The sequence below is a fragment of the Thunnus thynnus genome, chromosome 17, assembly GCF_963924715.1.
Source record: "Thunnus thynnus chromosome 17, fThuThy2.1, whole genome shotgun sequence".
NCBI lineage: Eukaryota > Metazoa > Chordata > Actinopteri > Scombriformes > Scombridae > Thunnus > Thunnus thynnus.
In genome coordinates this window covers 16,925,530-16,947,632 of record NC_089533.1, presented here as the reverse complement: position 1 = coordinate 16,947,632, position 22,103 = coordinate 16,925,530, and the positions used below count along the sequence as shown (strand labels likewise).

Sequence of the window (22,103 nt, the reverse complement as noted above, 5' to 3'; positions counted from 1 at the left end):
TTACTTAAGTAAATGATCTGAGTATTTCTTCCACCACTGACATCAGGTCAATATTTCAATCTTATAATATTTTAAATACTTAATACTTAAGTAAAGGATCTGAGTACTTCCACCACTGTCTGGTACAGCTACACCTGTCACTGTTATCTTTTGAGAATGGACTCATCAGTTGAGACACAGACGTGCAGACAGACACACAGTGGGAACATTTACAACAGTGCTTACATATCACCTGTCTTTACAAAGAGCTGATAATATTTCACAGAACCATAAAGAACAGAGGCCGTAGGTGAAGAAGAAGCACAGAGCTCTCTTTCAGCACCGTTTTCCAAATACCACTACCCTCACTGCCAGCAGGAATGATTGCAGAACATTCCGCACCAAAGTTTGCTCTCAATAAACTGGCGTTGGTGGGAGAGTTGCACGATATGGTCTCCCTTTTACAGTTTCATACCAGGCTTATTTGCATCATTTTTCACCCAGACTGAAAGAACCAACCCTGAACTGAGAGTTGTCTTAAATCCCCTTGTAATGAAAAGCTTTTGAGAGCATCTTTCTTTGCGATCTGCATCATCTCAGTCATTACAGTACTGGTGTTGCATGCGGCTATGCTAATTGTCATCTCTGTGAGGCAAAATAAGAGAGGAGTGTACATACCATGCACCAGGGTTTTGACCACAGAATGGAGATGGAATTTTTTTTTTTTTTACCAGTGATGAGTTTATGACATGGACGACCCATTTAGCTCTCTCTCTATCAGCTCATCTGACAATTGAGTCTCACATTGACCTTGTACATGGTATGTAGAGATGATCAGAGTTCATGCAGTAGTACAGATATGCAAGAAAGAGAGAGACAGAGAGAGTGGGGAAAAGGAGAAATTCAATGAAACATTTCTCTCTCTCATACACAATTAATCTTTGTTAACCAGCAATCAAAAAGTTTAAGTCATTCGTCACACTTCATCAACTTCGGCTGTTATGCAAAGTTGTTAATCCCTTATGAAGACAACATAGAAACTGAGGTCCATAAACAAAACATTATCCCATCTGAAGATAAACCTTGTATCGTAGTCATGTGTCTTACTGGCATAGTCATTTCACTAAGCTTGAATGCATGTGTTGCTAAGATACGTGTAAGTGTGTATGTGTGTGTGTGCTTGTGTGGAATGTGTGACGTCCGCTCTCACAGGGGCGTGGTTGTCTGTGCAGGACTTCGTCGCTCACACACACACACCCAAAGGCTTCGGGGGAAGAAGGGGAAGTCGTAAAGCCTCTAATAGCACCTCTCAGAAGCTCGTGTTACTGTCCCTCTCTGTGTGTGTGTGTGTGTGTGTGTGTGTGTGTGTGTTGGGGGGGGGGGAGTCCTATGTTTGACAGGTGCAGATTGCAGATCAAACCAAGCTTGGATATGAACACCTCACAAACACACACAAATACAATAGCCTTATACCATACCTTTTTTTTTTTTGTAATTCAAATTCTTATTGCTTTTATCTTTGGTACAGTGTTTCACATTGTGAGACATTCCTAACAACCCAACACATGTAACAACAGTGGCATAAAAAATAAAAACAAAAAACACAATAGAAATAAAATCAGTAGTATAAGGGACATAAAAATAATAACATGACTAGGAAGAATATCCATGCAAGAGATTATGATATTAATTACTATCAGGAGACAACTTTTATACTACAGGCTTATCAATCAGTGTGATATGAGTCCAGAAAAGATCCCAAACTGGTGCCAGCCTTATCCATATCTGAAGTTGTAAAGACTGTGATATAAATACTGTGACATTTCAGCTGTTTTCTCATTTTGAGTAGTGAAACCACCATTGCTGTCAGTTGATTTGAATCACTGTTATTGAGAATTTATTATTGTTCTTTATATGGGTAAAATACAGACATCAGTGTCACTACAGTGACTAAGATGTGATGCCCTGATCACACAGAGTTGCTAAATTTAAACTTTTATGCACACCTGTTGACTCATTCCACTAGCTCTCACTCCCACTCTTTCTTAACTTTTGGCTGAAAATGTTTTCCAGATTGAATCACTGTCTAGTTTTAAGCAATTTGAAAAAAAGTCAGCCATGTTTTTGTCTTTTTTTTGCTTAGATTACTGTAACTCCTTCCCAAGTTGAAAGTTACTCTTTCCGTGTAAAAAAAAGCTTGAAGAACAGGAGACAAGACCACTTAATGCTGCATTGTTTACCACAACTGAACTGATCAGATTAAGACTTTGACCAACGCTATGGATGTATATGTATGTAAAGTTAAATAAGTTTTTTTTGTCGCTGCACCATAAAATGCAACAACTGTTAATTATTGGCTCTAACCTTGTCAATATTTCTCTTTGCTTTTATAGTTTTTACCCTTCTTTCTGTCTGTTTTTAAAAGTTTTTCAATTAAAAATCATTAAATTATGAATACACTTATCCGTATGTATGCACACAACTGTGAATTCCTAGATTTTTGAAAAAAGGTAACAAACGTCTCCAATTTTTTTTTACAAAATGATATTAAAAGCACGTTCTGACATCTAAGAAACAGCTATTATAGTTTTTATAAACAGTGTCTCAGCAGGATAAATGTGTTCACTCTGATCATTGTCAGACATAGAGAGATATGATGACTATCTGACTTAAAACATGTAACTTCTTGCTATTCTCACCTCTGTACAGAACATCTTCAACATACAAAGCATTGTAACAAAACCACCTCAGTATGTTTGTCCATTGAAACACTGCACATTTAGCTCTTCCTGCCTGCTATTGACTCAAACAGCCTCTGCTCGTTTATTAGCAGCTGTGTGGCCAATTATCTCCCTGCCCCCTTTCCTGTGTTCTAGCAGCAGCAACCTCGGCCATGCACAAGGGAAGAGGGGGAAGAGAGGGGAGGCAAAGGGGAGACAAGGAAGGGGAGGGCCCCTCTCCTCTGACATCGTCATAAAGGAATCCCCTGCACTGGGCAGGGTCCGCCCACTCGCTTACTCTCACCCTGTCTGGCTCCCAGACACACTCGCCGTTCACACACACTCCTGTCTGCACAGCCGAAGGAGAGAGACTGACAAGAAAGACAAAGAGCAAGAGACACAGAAGAACAGCAAGAGAGAGAGAGAGAGAGAGGGTGAGAGAGGGGCCGGCAACTGTGAAGTTCAACTTTGTGACACTGGAGAGCATGAGGAGAGTGAAAATGAGACGGGAGGAAAGGAGTAAAAAAAAAATGTTTTCTCTCAGGTAGGTGTAGCTTTCTTCTCAGAAGTTGATTGTTGCCTTTTTACTGTTTTATGACTTTATTACCCGGCAAATCTGTACACTTTTCTTTGACTTTCTTTTTTTTTTGTTGTCTCGAACCACTGGTCTTCCACAGAGAGGCACTTCACACTCACTTCACAGCAAATCTTGCAACCTGTTGATCAGGACAGACGTCCACATGGAGTGACAGCAATATGTGCCTGCTATTCAAATGTACTGTAATATTGGTACTGGAATATTGCCCCGATCTGAGTCTGCGGTCTGCCACTGTGGACCGGCTCCATTACAAAGGTCAGATGTAAATAGTTTCTTTGAATGGGATGGCTTAATTTCTGTCTGCCTGTCTGCGTGTCTGTCTGTCTGTCTGTTTGATTTGGGGATTATATCTCCACCCGTCTGAATGATTTACTGCATAATTGCCTCTACCTGTTTGTCTTTCTTCCTATGCAACTGTCTGCGTACGCTGCCGTGTACGTCTGTCATCCGTTTACCCGTGCGTGTGTGGTCTATCTGTCTACATGTCCATCATTCTGTGTGCTTCTTCGTGGGGTGTCGCTGGCAGCACAATGCGGGAATAGAGGTCATAAAAAGTTCTAGAAAAGCAGCCGAGATACGTAATGGTAGTAGTGAAACGAGGCCGGAGTCGCTCAAACATTCCTCTCATTGTTCAGAGGCCCTGTAAGTCTGTGAGCTCCCAAACCTCCATGAAAGGAAGGGAATCCAGCAGCTACTGTAGCTGTAACCCAGTTTCAGCTACAGTTCAGGTCCGGCCGTCTCCGTCTTCCTGTCCGCTGTCCTGCTGTCTGATTCCCCTCTGGGAGTGTTGGTGTTGGCCAAATTGGGCAGCAGAAGGCAAAAATGGAGCTGAATGAGGTTAACATGAGGGTGAAGCAAAGAAGAGAGACATGATAGAGTTAATTTGGGCCAACGAAAGGGGATGTTCTGCTTTGCTCTCTATGCGACTGACTGTGGCATTAGATAACCTCTGAGGCAAAGGACATGGGAGAGAGGCAAGAGAGGTGGGAGATATTGTTATTCTGCCTTTAACATTGAGGTATCATGACGTTGTAAATCCTGCCAGGGAAGGCCAAAAGGGTGGATGAATGGATGGATGTAGGAAAGGTGGAATAGAGGGAGCAGAAGGATGAGAGAAGGTTGGAATCCAGGGCTCAAGCCTTGGCTTTGGTGGGGCGGCTTATGCCCGGCAGCAATCCGTAGGAATGGGCCCAGGCTCAGGAAACCGTGGCGTAGTGGAATAAAAGTGGGTGTGTGTGTATGTGTGTGTGTGTGTGTGCACAGTTTCTGCATCCATTTGTACATGTGTGGTTCAGTGGCAGCAGTGCGGCTGTGGACTAAGTACAGGGCTGGTGGTGGTAAGGGTGTTTGGCAACGAATCAGGCAGAGGATAGGGTTACACGCATTGGGCTACAGGGAGCAGACCACGAGCTTGGGCTGGGCTCTTCACTGCTGAGGCTAGCTTTACAGCCTGAAGAGACTTAGAGCTTTTCTCTTTTTTTTTTTTTTTTTTTTTTTTTTTAATCTGGAGCTGGAAAAACTTTTTTTTATTCTCAGACTAATGTCCCACATGTGGCGCGTTCCACTGATTCCAGGTCAGCCAATGAACGTTCCTCTTTGATTCAGGAAAAGTGCAGGGAAGGACAGAGAAGGCCCATAGACCATAGTAGATCACGAGTCCTTGTTTGAATGTCATTGAATGTCACAGCCCCAGCAATAATTACACCCTCACACGCAATATGAAACAAATACAATCTTACTCACATGCACACACATACCCAGACACACACTCTGTCTGGAAGCCAGGGAGCTATAGGGTGTGGTGCTGTGAAAGGTGTGTGGGTTCAAAGATCTAGGTTTTAGTGGGTGGGATGCGTACTGCATTTTCACACATTTTCACATATTTTTCAACTGTTTTGCCGTATTTGGGGTAAAGAAACTAAGATGGTTGAATTAGCATCCATCCAAAAGATTTTAGAAGGCCAAGTCAAGATGTCTGCTCTTCCACTTCTGAGTTCATACTGTTATTGGTCAGACTGAAGACTCAAAAACATTGTCTTGAAAATGTAAGTAAAGCAAAAAAGTTGCAGTGAAAATGCAACCACAGTTTCTGCTGCGTCAGGCACCCTTCCTCCTCACGCTCGCTCAGGTCTTCACCTTTTTGGTCTTAGCAAAAGGCTCAGGTGAGGTAGTCACAGTTACTTTTTTGTTCCTCTGCGAGACGTATTCTGCACTTATCAGGGCAAGTGTTTTTAGGAGGCGTAATAGATACGACGGCAATTATGAAAAGCAAACGTGGCATATTTACACTTAAAGGAGGGAATTCAGACGTTATTGTAACCCTTGTGCAATGTTGACATAATGTCTTGAACCATTAGACTTAGACATATTGATTTCACATGAAGCTGTGGTTGGAAACAAGCTGCCCTCTGTGAAATTCTCTGATGCAATGGAAAGATATAAAAATGACATATGTTTCAGTTTGATAAGTAATTACTAATAAAGTGCACAATAGCAGCGGACAGCCAGCCTGTGGGGTTACCCTGCTCACTGTTTGCTCTGTGAAGCAGTTCGCAGCCTGGAGGTGCGAATGATGTCAGATTGGTATGTATTTGTACTATTCCTGGTTTATGAGACAGAGTGAGAGAGTGAGAACCCAGCTAACGCACATGCCGTGTTTGCCCGGCAGTCCACTGACATAACTGTGTTTGTTTATTGATAGTGAGCATATTGTGTGCAAAGAGCCAGATTGTGTCTGGCCTGTGCATGTGTGTGCATGTGTGTGCGTGCATACAAGGGCATAGGGAGAGAGAAGATATGTGTTGAAACAACAAGGGGTTGAGATCCAGCTGTCTCAACAGAGGCTCTTCCACTTAACTGTTTGCCCTTGTGTAAACGGCAATGTCAATTCTGAACTCACGCTGAAGAGGAGAGACGGTCTGTGAAAACAGCCAGTGGCCACGTCTACACTTGGACCTCCGTACGTCGTGTGCACGAATATCAACATAGCAGAACACACACATAGCGTACAATGTACACCCTAAAATCTGTACACCCTAAAAGGAGCTAAGCACACACACACACACACGCTGGTCTAAAACACCCACACACAAGGCCGAAAGCCATGTACTTTACTAGGGTACATCTGCTGGCGATCGTCACTCAGTGATACTAATTTTCCTATTCCACGCCTCCGTCAGGATGCAACACGTTGGCACAATTATGAGCTGCCAATGAGTTGCAGCCCACATTGCAGAACCTTATGATTATTTCTAACCATAATAAACATCCAATTTGAGAAAAGTGTAACAACAGCATTGCTTGGCTCCAATGTAGGACTCCAAAAAACAAGACAGGCCAAACGCAAAAGTGAGACATGTTGAGATCCTCACAGCGAGTGTTTGAGGTGAGGTGTTGGACAGCATGCGTCAACCAGAATGCCGTCATTACAGGGGAAGGGAAGGAATGAGCTCATAGACATTAACGGCTGCGGGTTCGACCGGGGGAACGCAAGGGGGAAGAGAGAAACCGATGGAAAAGATGAAAAGGCAGAGAAAATAACACACGAGATGAGCCACTGCCAGATGAAAGGATGGCGGGATAGAGGGTTTTAGGTCGATGGAGAGGAGTTAAAGAGGAGTTAGCGTGCTGTCTTTGATGGGTGCTGGGACCTTAAACGACCTTCTTTCTTAAGACGGCACCTCTGATTGTGACCATGTGGAAACAGACACTTTCATGTGCATATTTTAGTTTTCCATGAACTGGGTGACTAAACAGTGGAGTGCTTTGTAAGACTGAGCTGCGCCACAATGTGATAATAATATCTCAGATAACCTGGCCCTAAAATTATGCCGATCCAGCCTGGGCCTCAAAAATGCTTCTTGTACTGTAATCTGTGAGAGAGAGTAAAAGAGAGACATTTTATATAAAGAGAGAGCACACAGAGAAAGGAGCAACTTTTTTTTTTTTTTTTTTTTTTTAATTTCTTCTCAGTGGCACCAAAATTTGTGTGTTCTGAGCGATTTCTAAATTAGTGTTATTGGCTGATTGGACCACAGACTGAGAGAAAGAACATTGGCCTGGAGGAAATTAGAAAACGGTCTGCTGAGTTTTATGTTTGCTGCTTAGCGCAAGTTGCTTAGTTGAGTGGTATTAAAAAAAAAAACTGAATTCTGTTAAAGACACGGTATCAAATGAGAAGTAGGTCTTTTTTTACTATTTTGGGAAGCTCTTTCCAAACATTCAGACCTGGCTGCAGCAGATTTGTGACAACAATGATACAGCATTAGTGACGGTGCCCAAGCTCACTGTGATCCTGGCAAAGCTCTGCAGCAGGCACACAGCGACAACAGACGGCTCAAACTTATTTAGAGTCTGGAGTTCCCCAAAAGCGTCCCACTGACTCATACCTTGTGCCTGGTGGAATATTCATGCTGCTGAAAATAAGGGGATGGCAAAACAGCATTCAGTGTGGATCTGGAGCTCGGAATGACATTCAATTATTTAAATATGTCCTGTCCAGACATGTAAAATTCAACAAAAAGGAATTCACAATAATATGTTCTGCTCCAGGCGTGATGAGTGTATGTGCTTGTCCTTGTTTTTTTGCTAGTGAAGGATGTTATCAGGTATCATTTGACAGACAGTAATTAGACAATAACCTAAAAAAAACATAGTATCAGTTCCTTTACAAAACATGAAAATTCCTGATCATTTCTTGAGACATTTAGCAGTAGCTTAGCGGCAGAGGAAACACGGCCCAGTGATCTCCAGCCTTTTTCCCTCACACAAGGGGCACAGATAAAGGGGCAGAAGCAGAATAGAGCGGAGCAAACGTCTTTTAAAGGGAGTGCCACTTGACTGGCCACTTCCTTCTAGCCTAATTCTCCATTCTGTCATTGAAAAGCTATTTTTATAAGAGGCCACGGGAAGTCTGGGAGTTGACGAGGAACATGCACATACAGTACACCCAGGACTGAGAGAGAGAGCGCGCAGCGGCTATGACCTGTGGATGACAAAGATGTAGCGAATCAGACCACTTTAGATGCGCAATACAGCTAATTAGGCAGCAACGTTAACTATTACAGGTAACAATGATGCCGGAGGTCAATTTATTTATTAGTATTCTTGCATGCTTTGACATCTTCTCACCACAAACTGTCTAGTGGTCTCTGTTGGCCAGGGGAATTCCTGGCAGAGTGATTTTTGAGACTACAGGACTGAATCACATTGCCAGGGATTTCCAATGGCTGACACGAATAAGAGCGACTCTTTCTCGTTCACACACTAATTCGCTAACTCGCGCACAGTCTCACCCATGTTTCTAATTTGCATACTCGCACACAACACACACACACGCCCATCTCGCTCTGTGTCATGAACAGATGCTCACAGCCTGGCTGTGCGGCAGCAGGACTTAACCCACATGTGAACAGTGAGTGTCTGCCATGTTCACAGTGGTTAAGTTCTGCCGCCACAGGGCCACAGCCTGCAGCAGGGAGAGTAAAGGTCAGGGAGGGGCTGTGCTGCATCAAACCACCGCCCTTCACATCGACACCAGATGAGCAAAGGCCTAAATTTATACCTCTGTAGATATTGTGTAGGTGTGTAAACAAAGGCACAGAGCTGATGACTTAATTTGCCTTTTGAAACTGTTCTTAGACTCTTTTTACAGGCCTGTGCTGTGACAGTATGTGTTGAAGTTCGACAGCATGCGTGGCCAAGTGAGTGTGTGGCTCATGGGTGACTCACTACCATGGTGCGAGACTGTCAGGGTGATGCACTGTGGTAAAGGAGGGGTTTATGGAAGTAGGTATCACTGTCTGTGAGCTTCTTGTAATGACTGGTAATCTGTTGAATTAGTTGAAATTGTGCGGCTTCAGTGTGTCAGTGTCTGCTAAATGTCAGCTGTCTCATTAGTGTCGAAGACTGCTCCTGTTCCTGTTGGGCAAGCAATATGCTATCTTATGTCGTCATTTGTATCAGCGGCTGCCAGGATCTCTCGGGGGCAGTGTGTGTGTGTAGATTTGTGTAACTTTACGCGTGCATTCATGTTTTGTTTATGCTTCCACCTGTTGATTTCTGCATGAGCATCAGTGTGTATTTGTCTGTCTTGTGTACGGGTTGGTCTAATTTATGTGTGTGTGTGTGTGTAAGATCACCTCTGTCTGCCCCCCCCCCTCCCTGCCCTCACCCCCTGCTGGGTCGGTCTCCTGTGCCTGCTGTGCTGATAATCAGTGTGTGACGTCGGCTGGCTCAGTTCAGCAGGAACAGGGGACTGGTCTCATTTCCACACACACATACACACACACACGCACACACACACACAGCTGACTTCTTTATCATTATAATATCATTATAATACCTGTATTAAAATGACTTAAAGAAACCTGCATTGAAATGACTTACAGTTATGAAACTTAAGTCTATGTTTGTGTTGAAGAGTATGTAAATGTTTATTAAAGATTTGTCTCGCTCAATCCGCAGCTGCATTTTTTTCCACAACAGATGTGAACATTCATATTTTGTAATGAAACACTTCAATTGGATTCATGCCTGCTTATAGCATTTACAGACCATAAAAATCTACATTCATGCATGAAACCATATCAGCTCCTTTTAATGAAAAATCAGTGTAAAAGTTTAAAAAATATATTTATAGATTCCGAAGTACTTCTGTCGTTGTTTTCAGTGTTTGTTCATGTTTTGTTTTTGTTTTTTGTTCATTTAAAGCCAAACCAACCTTGTGTCTTGTGTTTTTTTTGTATATTTATGATTTATTTTTTTGTTGAAAGAAGGTCTGTGTTGCAGTTTCTTCACTTGTATTTCAACAAAATGTACAAATTAAACAAATGTGGTTTCATGAACATTACAATAAAATGAAATTCTTTTCAAAAGCAGTACTTGTGTCTTGTTTTGTCAATCATATCTTCAATAAATCTTACATCACAAATGCAATATTAAAATATTAAGTTTTTATCAAATTCAAATTTGCTTTAATGGCATGAATGTCACAATATTGCCGAAGCATCAAGAGTCAATGAAACAAAATCACTAACATAATATTAAGACTTAATTATATATAGCATATCCATGTTTCTATGTGTATGTATATATATAGAGAGAGAGAGAGAGTGAGTATATCCTTCGTGTGTGTATGTGAATGCATACGTGCATTGTGGGTCATATCTTAACTTTCTCTTCATCACCTTGTTTGTCTACTTCTCTTTGTTGAGGTCAAGAACAGGAAATCTCCTGGTTTCCAGTCCAAACACAGATCACCAGGACATTTCACTGAATAACAGTAGTTCCTCTCCTCGCTTGTGTTTATCAGTAAATAAAGCTGTTTTTTGTCTTTTGCCTGAAATGAAAGTTTGCATTTGGTTGCCTGTTACTGACCTTAAATTCTGATGGTAAAAGGTTTTCACAGCATGTTTCCATTGTTGTTTCACATTAAAAATCAGATTGATCAAAAGTTGTCACTTCACAAAGAGCTTGCTGTGCAGTTCTGCAACATTAACCCTTTGTCTCTTGTGAGCGCTGCACACTCTGACACTTTTCCCACACGTATGCATATCTGAAAGTCTTCATGAGACATTGAGCGAGAGAAAAAAAATATCAAGAAAACAAAGAGGCTAAAGTTTCATGACACCATGTTACTGTCAATAAAAAACACAGCTATCATTGTGAGATGCTGACTAGCAGGCAGGCATCAAGAAAGAGAGAACTGAAAGCCACACACACATAATTCAGATGCATTTATTTTTCCACTTATAAAGATCAGCAAACCTTCATCAGGATAGGAACAACAGTCACTTGACCGGCATTTATACTAACAAGAAGATGTGTTACAAATCAAGGTAATCAACTAGAGGACAGTGGAAGGCCTATCACATGTTCACATTATCAAGAAAAGAAGCGCAGACCAGAAACAGGAGAAAAGTCAAAACAGAAAACATCTTAGATTCAAATAAGACAAAAGAACTCGCAAAATATAAATTCACATTTACACAAGTGATGCTTCAATTACATATTAAAAGGTCAAATGAGGAAAGCGAAACCAAGTTTTTCTATTTTTTCACTTCTGCGTAATTTTTGATATTGTAAATTTATATCTCACAGTGACTTGAAGTTGGATTACATCATAGTAGTGATCATGCGGCTTTCAATTCTCTTTCTTAGCCGTGCTTTTTTCATTCCTTGAAATATGGAGGAAATGTGAAGACATAATGGTAAAGTTACTCTTACAGTACTGAATAATCTTAGATCAGTGACATCCGAATGCATTTCCTTTAGAGACAAGTCACAAGAGATACATTTCTTATGCATCGGTACCTGGACTTCCGAAAGGCAAAAGGGGAACTTGTCACCACATCCTCTCACTATTATTTTTATAACAAATTAGGTTTTTTTGTTTTTTTAAATGGTGTCACAACAGTAAGCTGTCATCCGGATGTTTGTCCTTGCTACGTGGTTACTATAGCAACAGTGACACATGGTCGTCATCAGCTGCGTCAGGAGAGGAGACAGCGGTTCAACTGACAACTTCCTGTTTCTGAGAAAGCAGCATGAGGTCTCTCTAACACCGTCTTACTCAGCTTGTCCTGCTTCCAATCATCTTCATCCGCCTTTCATACATTTATTACTTTATTGTTTTCCTTCTGTATCTGAATGTTTATCTGTCTGTCTCGTCCCTCACTCTAAAAAATTTCTTTCTTCCTTCCTCCCACGCACCTGCACTCCCTCACCTGCCTCAACCTCTTCGGGTTGGCCAATAGGCTTCCCAGGATGGGTGTTCCTATGGCAACATAACAGGTAAACAGAGGTGGAGATAAGGAGCTGGGCCAATGCAACCGGACGGAGCACTCACCCAATCTCACAGTCATACACAAACCTAATCAGAAAGTGATATAAATATGCAAATGTGCACAAATCTATCCTCGGTGTATTTCCTTTCTTTTCCCTCTCTCTCTCTCTCCCCCCACTTCTCACAGATTCGCCCCACCCTGCAGCTGTGCAGCAGGTCAGCCCCCCCCCCCCCCTTCTCCCTCCTGTGTTTTCCTTCTTTCTCCCTTCGTGTCTGGCTCTTTGCTTCTCACCATAAAAAAGCTGCCAATCTGCCCCTGGAGAAGACATAATTGCCATTATTACTGCTGTGGCCCTGCACATCACACAGTGTACTGATTGTTCCGCAGAGAAGGAGGGGGCAAACACTGTCTGCTCTGTGCAGACGCCACACAATATTATCATAGCGTGACTACAGCTCATCCACACACACATGCACAGAGTCTCTATCTCACTCTTTTCAGCCCTCTCCGTCTCCCTGTAATCTTTCTATTAAGCACAGAACAAACATGAGTTTCTATAGGCTGAAAATTCATACACCGCTGCCTTTGAAAAAAAAAAAAAAAAATTTAATTGTCAAGCCCTGGGTAAACACACACTGTGCCACCGCCAATAGGAAATGATAGAAGGACTGAATGGAAAAGCAGTTTGTACCAAGACAGGAACGCCCAACTCGTGAGTGTGAGTGTGTGTGTGTGTGTGTGTGTGTGTGTGTGTGAGACACACAGGGCTGAGGTTTAGGGAAAGTTGACCTTATCCCAGTTCCAATTCCACTTCTCCATCTCTGTTTCCAAAAATGAAAAGGTCAATATTCCCACTACAAAAGAAACTTTAAACAACTCAACCCACAAAGGGTTCAGTTAATTTACTAAACACACAGATTTCCATTCTAAAAGCTGCAAATATAACCAGGTTGTGAATATAACACTGGCTAAAGCTTAAGGATATGGGAACAGAGATTAACCACAGGAAATATCCTTTCCCACAACAGCAGACTGATGCATTGTGATGGGAAATGTCTTTATCATTGTTACGAGATTATGTGGTTGATTCTGCTGACAACAGAAGGGGAAGGAGCTGAGAGTCCCACCTATAACTGCTTGTCTGTGTATGAGCAAGCAGTAACAATACACACATGCATCAGTTGAGAGTTGCTCTTACGAGAAGCTGGAGTACATGCTTTGAAGGGAGGATCTCACAAACGGCATGAAGGTGACTGGAGGTGCTCTCCAGACAATCTCAGACAGACTCATAAAACGTTTCAATGACAAACTCTGGCCGCAGAATCACACCGCACTGTGCGTAGCACGTTTTGTCTTTTTGTTTATTAAAAACAGACATTTCAAGAGGATGGAAGCTGAATCCGAGTTTACAGAAAGACATCTGAGGTTTTTTTTTACAACCCAAAAAAAAATATACGTTTATAGATAAATGTATCTCTCAGTGGTCTATTAGGAAAATTGGTTATGCCTTCAATAGCAAGACACTTTCTGTGGTCACGTGTAGTCCACTTTTTTGTTTCTAGATATATTTCAGATGCAACTGAGGTTTTTCAAATTGTATTTAATATTCTAAATATTATTTTTCATCACTTCAGACAAAAAGATCACATTCAGGACCCCCCTGTGGACTTCTGACATAGACGTACTGCACAAACACCAATTGTCCACTAAACGCTCACTGAATAAAAGGAAAAATGATCAGTTTATGATTTATTAAACTAAACAAAGACATCTTCCCCCCCGACAGTAAGTTTAATAATATAAAAAGGATTCTTCACATAAATAACATTAAAGTGACTGTATCATGCCACAACTAAACTGAAATAAATTCAAACTTTCTTTTTAAATAAAACTGCCTGAGTGTGTATTTATCCTTTCTCTTTCTCTCTCTCTCTCACACACATGCTAAAATCTGACGCGTTCTACACCGTCTCTTTGGTACGTGCTATAGCATGCAACCATGTTATTTCAGCTATCTGAATAAGAGAGAAAAAAACAGTACTTGTTTTAACAAGTAAATATTGGTATGGAAAGCATTAAGACAGGAAACCCTCCCACTGACTCCCATTCAGTGAGTTATTCGATTGCAGCGTTGTATGTATGAGAACATTGTGATGTTACCTTAGTTGCCTGACCTTAAACATGTGGGGGTTTTTTTCCAGAAAGGTTCAGAAGCTAAAACTCTTATTTTCAATTAGACAAACAGGGGAAGAATCAGAGGATCAAAGCTGGTTGGTGTTTCTAACAGAGCATTAAAGGAGGCAACCGTTTAATCTTTTTTCTTGCTCGCAGTCATCTTGTCAGCATGGAGAGCGAAGGTCTCGGCCACTATCAGAGGGAAGACTAAAGAGGCATCTGCGTACAGCTGGGAACAAAGAATGCAACGTTGTTATATTTCTGTAATGTTGCACACTAACAACACTTAAATGAGTGCGGTCCCTGGTTTTCATTTTCATTTTTTGGTGCTCTGATGCCAGAAGTCCTGGCCCCAGCTGCACCCTTGGATCTAACGTTGAGCAGATATCGCCATCTTGAGGCCCAAGCGTGGACTACAGTTCCTGATTACCACTCAAACCTTTTGTTAGGAAGTTAGAAACAGCCTTTCTTTCCAGCTTCAGGGGCCCAAACTAATACTCAGGCTCGTCATTTGGCTGCCTTTCTGATGCGCCATCAAACTATGTCCAAACACATTTATCCCCATGAAATTTATTTCAATGAAACACAGTTACTTCTAATTAAGGCACTGCTTTTGTTTTCAAACAATCCTAACTGTGGATACTTACGGCATAAATAATAAAAAATAATAGCAGAAGTTTTATTAATGTTTCTCAGCAGTATGTTATATCTAAGAGACAGTCAATGCCATTCAATACACTGTATGCATCAAGCCTGTCTGATCATCACCTTGCCAATGCCTGAATCAGATGTGATATAAAAATGTGACCACAATTGATAGATTAGTCATCTATAAATAAGTCAGGATTGTTTGCATTGTCTCTTTTTATTTTATGTTGATTTTGTGCTATATAAATAAATAAAATTGAATTTTAATGGCCACAACACCCAATGAGATGCTAGGTCAAGAGTATAGATGATAAAGTGTGTTAAATCACCAGCTTCTGACATTTAAGTGTGGTTCCGGACAACATTTGTTGCTCAGCGGAGTTCAAATCGGTCACATGATGTAGGTGTAGAAAACTTTTCACCTACCACCTACACATCAGCAGTGTGTGTTAACCGTTAAAGATCAACTGTCTGTTTGTCAGCTGATTCTGTTTGCGTCTGCACTAATGTTCAATAGTCATGCAGGAAAAAATCCACATCTGAAACAGTTCAGGTGCATTATGTAAGGGCTGAGAAATATTTGAAAGTGAAGCAGAAGACGTCTGAAAATAACTTCTATTAAACAAGAGTATCTGCAGATATATCTGTAATAAATGAAACATAATGTTGACATTAGTCTTGGTCTGGTCATGGCAAATATGGCCCGGATAAATGTCGGTACCTTGACGGGTTTGGCATCTGTTCTGATCTTGCCCCAGGACACGGCCTCATCAGGTCTGGCCCCAGAGTCTGAGCCGTCAAACTCCTGACCCGTGTTCACAAACACTGCGTAATCGGCTCCATTCCTCTGGAGACAGACAAAGGAGAGACAGTGTGTCCAGAGAGAAAACTGAGCCCAGGAGACAGAGGATTTTGCATGTTGTAGTTGGTTTGCTTTGCTGGCCACGACTGTTGTTCTGCCTCAAGTGTTTTGACGGTGGTTCCATAACAGTCAACTACATAATGTCCATATATAGTCAAAAGGATTGTTCTCAATGACAAATATTGCAACATGGAAAATGATCATGGGTTTTTAACTAAAACTCTAAGTTTAAAACTAAGAGTTTTCTTAACTTTCCAGAATTGTATACAAAATCTGATGTACAGCCAACAAAGCAACAAAGATCACAAGAAGTTGGTTACCATAAGATTAGCATTGGCTATATGATGTTTGACCAGCCCTCCTCCCAAGATGATCATTCCTGTTCTTTTGGCAAACACCGCCTTGCTGTTCAACCTGCGAATATCTGACAGAAAGTACACATCAATGACATGACCGACTGATAACACTGAGGCAGCTTTGGTGATCGTGATCTGGACCACTAATGTTGCTTCTACCTTCCACTATGTCCAATATCAGGCCGGGGTTCTTATAAGAGTGAAAGTATATCATGTCACCCAAAGAGCCGTCTGTCAGCGCGGGACTAAACACTGGAATGTCATTCTGAAAGGGAAGAACAGGACATTTACTGATTTACTGATTTGATCAGACAAAAAGGCACCGTAGACAAAAATACACCGTACATACAGACGTAACAGAATTAGTAAATTCAATCAACTCATACTAGTCCGCTGATTTCACTGGCACAGGACGCACTTTTAAATCATAATCCATATACTGCAACGTGGACAGAATTTTAGAAATGTTGACTTGTATCCAGGATTTAAAAAACAAAATCAACTCTAGACTTGACTTGCGACTCATTTTAATTAACTTCAGACTTGTCACAAACTCAGTTTAACACCACTTTCAGACAATCTTTTAAAAAATCAAGACCATTTTTGCTGCAACTCGTCTTTATTTTCTGAATTTTAAGTAATTTTTCGAATCCTTCCTTTGTTTTTCTTGTCTTCTTGGTACATCACTTTGTAAAATTGTAAATACATAGTTATTATTCTATCTCCTGTTCACTTATAATACAATACATTACCAGTATGAACTAACCTTATACGCCCAGTAATAGACAGAGTCAGTATTATTGATCTCCTTGCCAAGCCGATGGATCATTTTGGAAGGAGTCCAGCGTGTGCCCTGAAACAAGAGAGGTCACAAATCACATGTCATATGATACAAACAATAAGATAAAAGTCTGGAACATCCTAACTGCACAGCTGTGTGTCAGTAAGGACATTGGACTAACAGCTACTGAAACTTTCCACTGTTTTTGGGCGCAATAGACAAACAATATCCCACCTCTGTGTTCTGCTCCAACAACATCTGGTCCAGGATGGGCATCAGCCAGTCTTCAAACTTACAGTAGTTATCATTGGGCACTAACAGGTTCCCTATCCTGCATGCAGCGAGGCCAGAGGAGGTAGAAGTGGGAGAGATGAAGGAGAAAAGGTTGAACAGGGACTTCTAAGATGGGTATCTTATGATACTCCTGCATCATGTGTTTGTCATTTTGAGCACGTAGCACATCTGCTATTGATGATGTTATGTTGACATACAGTATAATGGAGAATAAGTAAACAAGTACACTTGTGTTTATGGTATTGCCACTGACATTTCCATGTTTAAAGAAATATTTTTGCTTTCTTGCCAAGAGCTCAATGAGAAGATTGATATCACTCTCAAGTCTGTGCACCAAATACGAAGCTACAGCCAGCAGCTAGTTAGCCTAGCTTAGCATAAATGGTCGTCTTTGAATGGCTTTCCCAAGGACACTTCCAACATGTGAACAAAAGGAGCTGGGGATCAAACCACTAACCCTGCGATTACTGGACGACTAAAGTTTCATATTTAGCATGTAGACATGAGAGTGGTATCACGTTTATAGCTGGAACCCTGATCATCATCCTTCTGAGGATGTCAATGTGAGAGGTGTACTGAATCAATAGCAGCCAACCTGTTGATGCCCCTCTGGCGGAGCTCCTTGCCAGGCAAGGAGAAGTCTCCCAAGTATGTGTGAGCCAGACACTTGATCAAATCCTCCTCTACGCCTCCAGCTGTAGTTACAATCACATCCACCTAACACAGCGTAACAAAACAGAAACTAATGCATTTCTCCTGTCAAATTGTTTTAGATGTGAAACAACAGGGACATTTAACTGTGAGCAGACTTGGATAATTATGATAGTGTATAAGTTTGTACCATTTTGTGCTCTGCCAGGTAGCGGATGCTCTCCCTGACTCCAGAACTGATGAGGTTGGAGGTGTACCCCAGGAAGATGGTGCAGCCCGAGCCGTGGGAGGATTCACTGGCCTCATTTCCTTCATCTACCTCCACTGGCTCGAGACGCTTCTCTATCTGTGGGTGTGCAGTTATTAGACAACAATGGTCAACATTGCAAATCTACACTGACAGACTATCATTTAAAGCTTTGGTTCCCATTCATTAAAAAAACATCTTAAAAACTGCACCAATAAAACCAAAACTATCTGTATGGCTACTAGAGCTTTTTATAAGAAACCACACACCCAGTCCTCTCACCATGGTGTTGATCTCCTGGACGGCCAAGCCGAAACTGCTGGCCTGGAAACCCGTGGTAAGGTAGGACTTGAGCACCGCCTGGTGATCAACCCCTTGGTTAAAGTCGTAGCCTTTGATCTTCGGCATGTCCTCTGGCAGGCTGCAGCTGGGCTTAAGGACAGCCTCCATTGCAACAGAGGGGGCATGGTCTGCCATCTCTTCTGCAGAAACAAAACTGTGTTAGGAGGATGGTCATCATCAAAGAGATGCCCAGTAGAGCCCTGATCAAGTAAAAATAGCAGGACACTGTCACTGTCACATGTCTGGTGGATGGATCTAATGTGATCTCTGATTGACATATACTGAAAATTTAGCCAAGAGCTTCCCAGTTGTTGAGCAAAACGTATCTGATAAATGAGCAGTTGAAAAGAAATTATATGATCCAATAATATTATATAACAGCCTGACATTGAACTTTACATCACTGCACATTTTGTGATGTGCTTGTTGCAATAGAGAAGATTCTGAGGCAGAAAGCAGGGAGCCAGTAAGTAGTTTTCTTAGCATATTTAATGATTATGTAATGTGACACAGCTGTAATACACTGATGGATAACCAGTTTTACCGGTCTGAGCAAAAAAATGGAAAAACTAGTCAGACCCCTTTGTTTTTGTGGTCTTTGTGTTGTGTTGTTTAATTTAAAACAAGTTCAATTTAATCCGGTAAATCAATCTACACACAATTTTTTTGTGCAAACTGATCAAACGCTGAAATCTCATTTATGTACGTTTTCAATACTTTGAAGAAGGTCAATTACAACTTCTTGAGGACTGACAGAGTGCTTCTGAGCAGGACTGCAACAAAGATTGTTTTCTAAATTAATCCAGTACAGCAGCTGAGAGAGCTCAACACACTGCACATTAAGAAAAGACAAGCAAACAGACATGCAGGTGGTTTTCTTGGGTTGCAGTGCATTAAGCTCTCTTGGCCACTGTAGAAAAATACCCCCTTCCTAAAGCCCAAGGTGACGTCTTCAAACTGCTGGTTTTGTCCAACCAACAATCTAAAAATTCTATTTATTATCACATAAGACAGAAAAGCAGCAAATGCTCACAATTTAGAAGCTGGAACTTGGAAATGTTTGGCTTTTTTGGTGGAAAATATGTTATTTCATTTAATTATGGCACAGTAAACGCATACATAACAGGAAATACAAATAACAATGTGCATTGGATTTCACTTTATTCCATTGCTTGATTTTTTTATGTGGGCATTTTAAACCTTTCATATTTTGATACCACACAGAATGCATTTTTATACTTGTTTCACAATCATACTGGCCAAAAAAAAGTTAAAGCATGATGGAAAACCAGTAGGTTTATGGTCTCGAATTAGTTATTATTATTATTATTATTATTATTTCACATTTTCAGTACTTCCCTGCAGTATATAACAACAATTTCTAATGACACAATTAAATTAGTGCGACATGGACCCAGAGAAACCGCATAAATTGGATTTCAAAATGCATTTCAAAATGCTAGACATTCATCTCTTACTAAAACCAACTTTAACCTGTTATTATTAGAGACGAGCTTACAGCTGTTAATGGTGACAATATTTAAGTGTTTTAGTACAGACTCTATAAACACTTTGTTATCTTAATTGGGATTTTTAGAGGAAACTTGATCGAATGTTTTTAAGACTTCTCAAGACCTGCAGACACCCTAAAATCATGTCCAATCGATTTACAAATACAAATGCAGTATCAAGAGTTGACCAGCAGGTTTCGCCCTTTTAATAATAGAGTCATTTTCATCACAGCGGCCCCATATTGATTTAACGCTTCAAGAAGCTTCGTTTCCTCACATCAATAATTCATTGCACAGAGGATTACCTGCATAAAAATATGTATAGTGTTTGACTGGACAAAAAATAATATAAAACACTTAACCCACGTGGTCTGTAAGTTAGCTGAGACAAGCTAACTGTGAGCTGGTTACGTCCCGACTTTGATCCTGGTTAAATAACACAGACAGAGATGAAAACGTACCTATTCTTGAAGAGGCGATGGGTGATGAAGTGAAGAAGGTGGTTGGGTACTAAGCAGCTGTCAGCAGACAGAAGAAAGACAATTACTGGTTGTTTGCATTCCTGTAAACAAACGCATGGGACGCCGCATAGAAACTCACACTACGGAAACCGCGAAGGAACAAACTTGACCAAACTGCATTCTGCGCAAGTCCCATTGAAGTATTATTTCATTAATCAGTACTGTTGTCTCCATAAAGTCTTGTCTAGACGTGGAGCTCATAATGCTGAGTTTTTATCAACACCATGTCAAAAAGGTGTTGCTGCTAATGTTTTGTCCTATCCCACGTATAGTCTATGTAAAGGAGGAGCACAGAATACCTAAAACCCTACTGACACAGGGCGACATTATTTTATCATTATACTCACTAACAATGTCATTGATTTTTATATAAAATATACCTGAGCCTTTTATTTAGGCAGGACTACTTTCACCTGCACCTACACCTCAGTGTGGTGTAGATGTTATTCTGGCTGGCTTGTTTATACTTAAAAAGTGTTGAATATCCATAAGTTCATTGTTTACTCTGCAAATAACCCCCCACTCAACAAACTAACGATGTATAAAAAAAGGTGCAATCTCTACTTTACAACTAAACTTTAGTAAACATACTTATCTAGAGCATCATTCTCTGTCCTTCTAAGTTAATACCAGTCTTGCTGAAGTGCTCAAACTGTTTTCCTATAATTAACACATTCTTGCATACTTACTGTGTCACACACCCATTTACAGTTCCTTGTCTGGAGTCATCTAATAAAAAGTGTATGCTTGCCTATTTTTTTTTACACCCTGTACTTCTGCCCACTAAGAACACATTAAACCAAATTAATAGATTAAGACCTCAAATGTCCCACCTTGCTATTACTGCAGAAATCGACAAATCATATACCTTTTTTTTTTAACTTATTTATAATTGTAGCTTAAAGGACAGCATATCTGAAGCATAACATAATGCCTTTACCAGTAATATTTTCATGAGTGTTGGCTGTGATGTTTGTGACATTTCCAGAACTGTGTTATATGACCTTCAATATCACAGGGCCTTTGAAGTGGCCCCAACAGTGAATAAAAAGGGGGAACGGGTCAAAAAGGAGAGTCAGGAGCCTCTCTGACTATGCTCTCTTGAACAACCTGAGCCGACTCTCTGGATCAAGCAAACTATTGCTCTAAATGCTTTTCTTGTCACTCCTTTTGGGGGATATTGAATCAACATATGGTAATAGGAGTCTTATACTACAGCCAATGTCTGGAAAGATGTGCAGCAGTAACAGTGTTGTTCAGGCACAAAAACTGCTGGACCAACTTCAGGTGGAGGCAAGCATGGAGAGAATTAAGGTATATAATAATCTGAACAACTACATGCATTCTAGCTACACATCACCATGTATCTGAACTGCCCTACTTAAGATGCTTGAAGATTCACATGATTCAGAATATACAGTGTCTACTGGCATGCTCCAGGTCTGTTATTCAACACAGGATGTCAACTGAGTATTTTAACTTGTTTTCTTGATTATTACATTGTCTTATATCCTGTAAAATGTCATCCTGTCTGCCTTTGTCCCAAAAGATCTCTGACTGTCAGGACTGCTGCCTCATCCAACCCATTCAAAGTTAAGAACACCTGTGTGCTGCTCAACAGTCTTCAGTACA

General features: G+C 40.9%; 1 protein-coding gene and 1 long non-coding RNA gene across 2 annotated transcripts; one reads left to right on the top strand and one right to left on the bottom strand.

The window, feature by feature from the left end:
- The first annotated feature begins 2,071 nt into the window (after positions 1–2,071).
- LOC137200823 (uncharacterized) lies at positions 2,072–10,175 on the top strand. Its single transcript, XR_010932082.1, has 2 exons — positions 2,072–3,243; positions 3,377–10,175. It is a non-coding gene; the product is annotated as an uncharacterized lncRNA (long non-coding RNA).
- Positions 10,176–11,020: 845 nt separating this feature from the next.
- On the bottom strand, positions 11,021–20,572 carry dhps (deoxyhypusine synthase). The gene is made up of 10 exons (XM_067615474.1): positions 20,412–20,572; positions 18,380–18,579; positions 18,041–18,196; positions 17,795–17,916; positions 17,140–17,236; positions 16,891–16,977; positions 16,284–16,389; positions 16,089–16,192; positions 15,628–15,753; positions 11,021–14,487 (listed from the first exon to the last, which is right to left on the bottom strand). Exons 2-10 carry the CDS (start codon positions 18,572–18,574, stop codon positions 14,392–14,394), a joined length of 1,089 nt encoding a protein of 362 aa, XP_067471575.1. The 5' UTR covers positions 18,575–18,579; positions 20,412–20,572; the 3' UTR covers positions 11,021–14,391.
- Between the last annotated feature and the right edge of the window lie 1,531 nt (positions 20,573–22,103).

Coding starts and splice junctions, on each gene's coding strand:
- dhps (XM_067615474.1), bottom strand. CDS start 18,574: ATGGCAGACCATGCCCCCTCTGTTGCAATGGAGGCTGTCCTTAAGCCC. Junction 18,197..18,379: donor TCCAGGAGATCAACACCATG/GTGAGAGGACTG, acceptor GCACACCCACAG/ATAGAGAAGCGTCTCGAGCC. Junction 14,488..15,627: donor CAGATGCCAAACCCGTCAAG/GTACCGACATTT, acceptor CTTTGTTCCCAG/CTGTACGCAGATGCCTCTTT.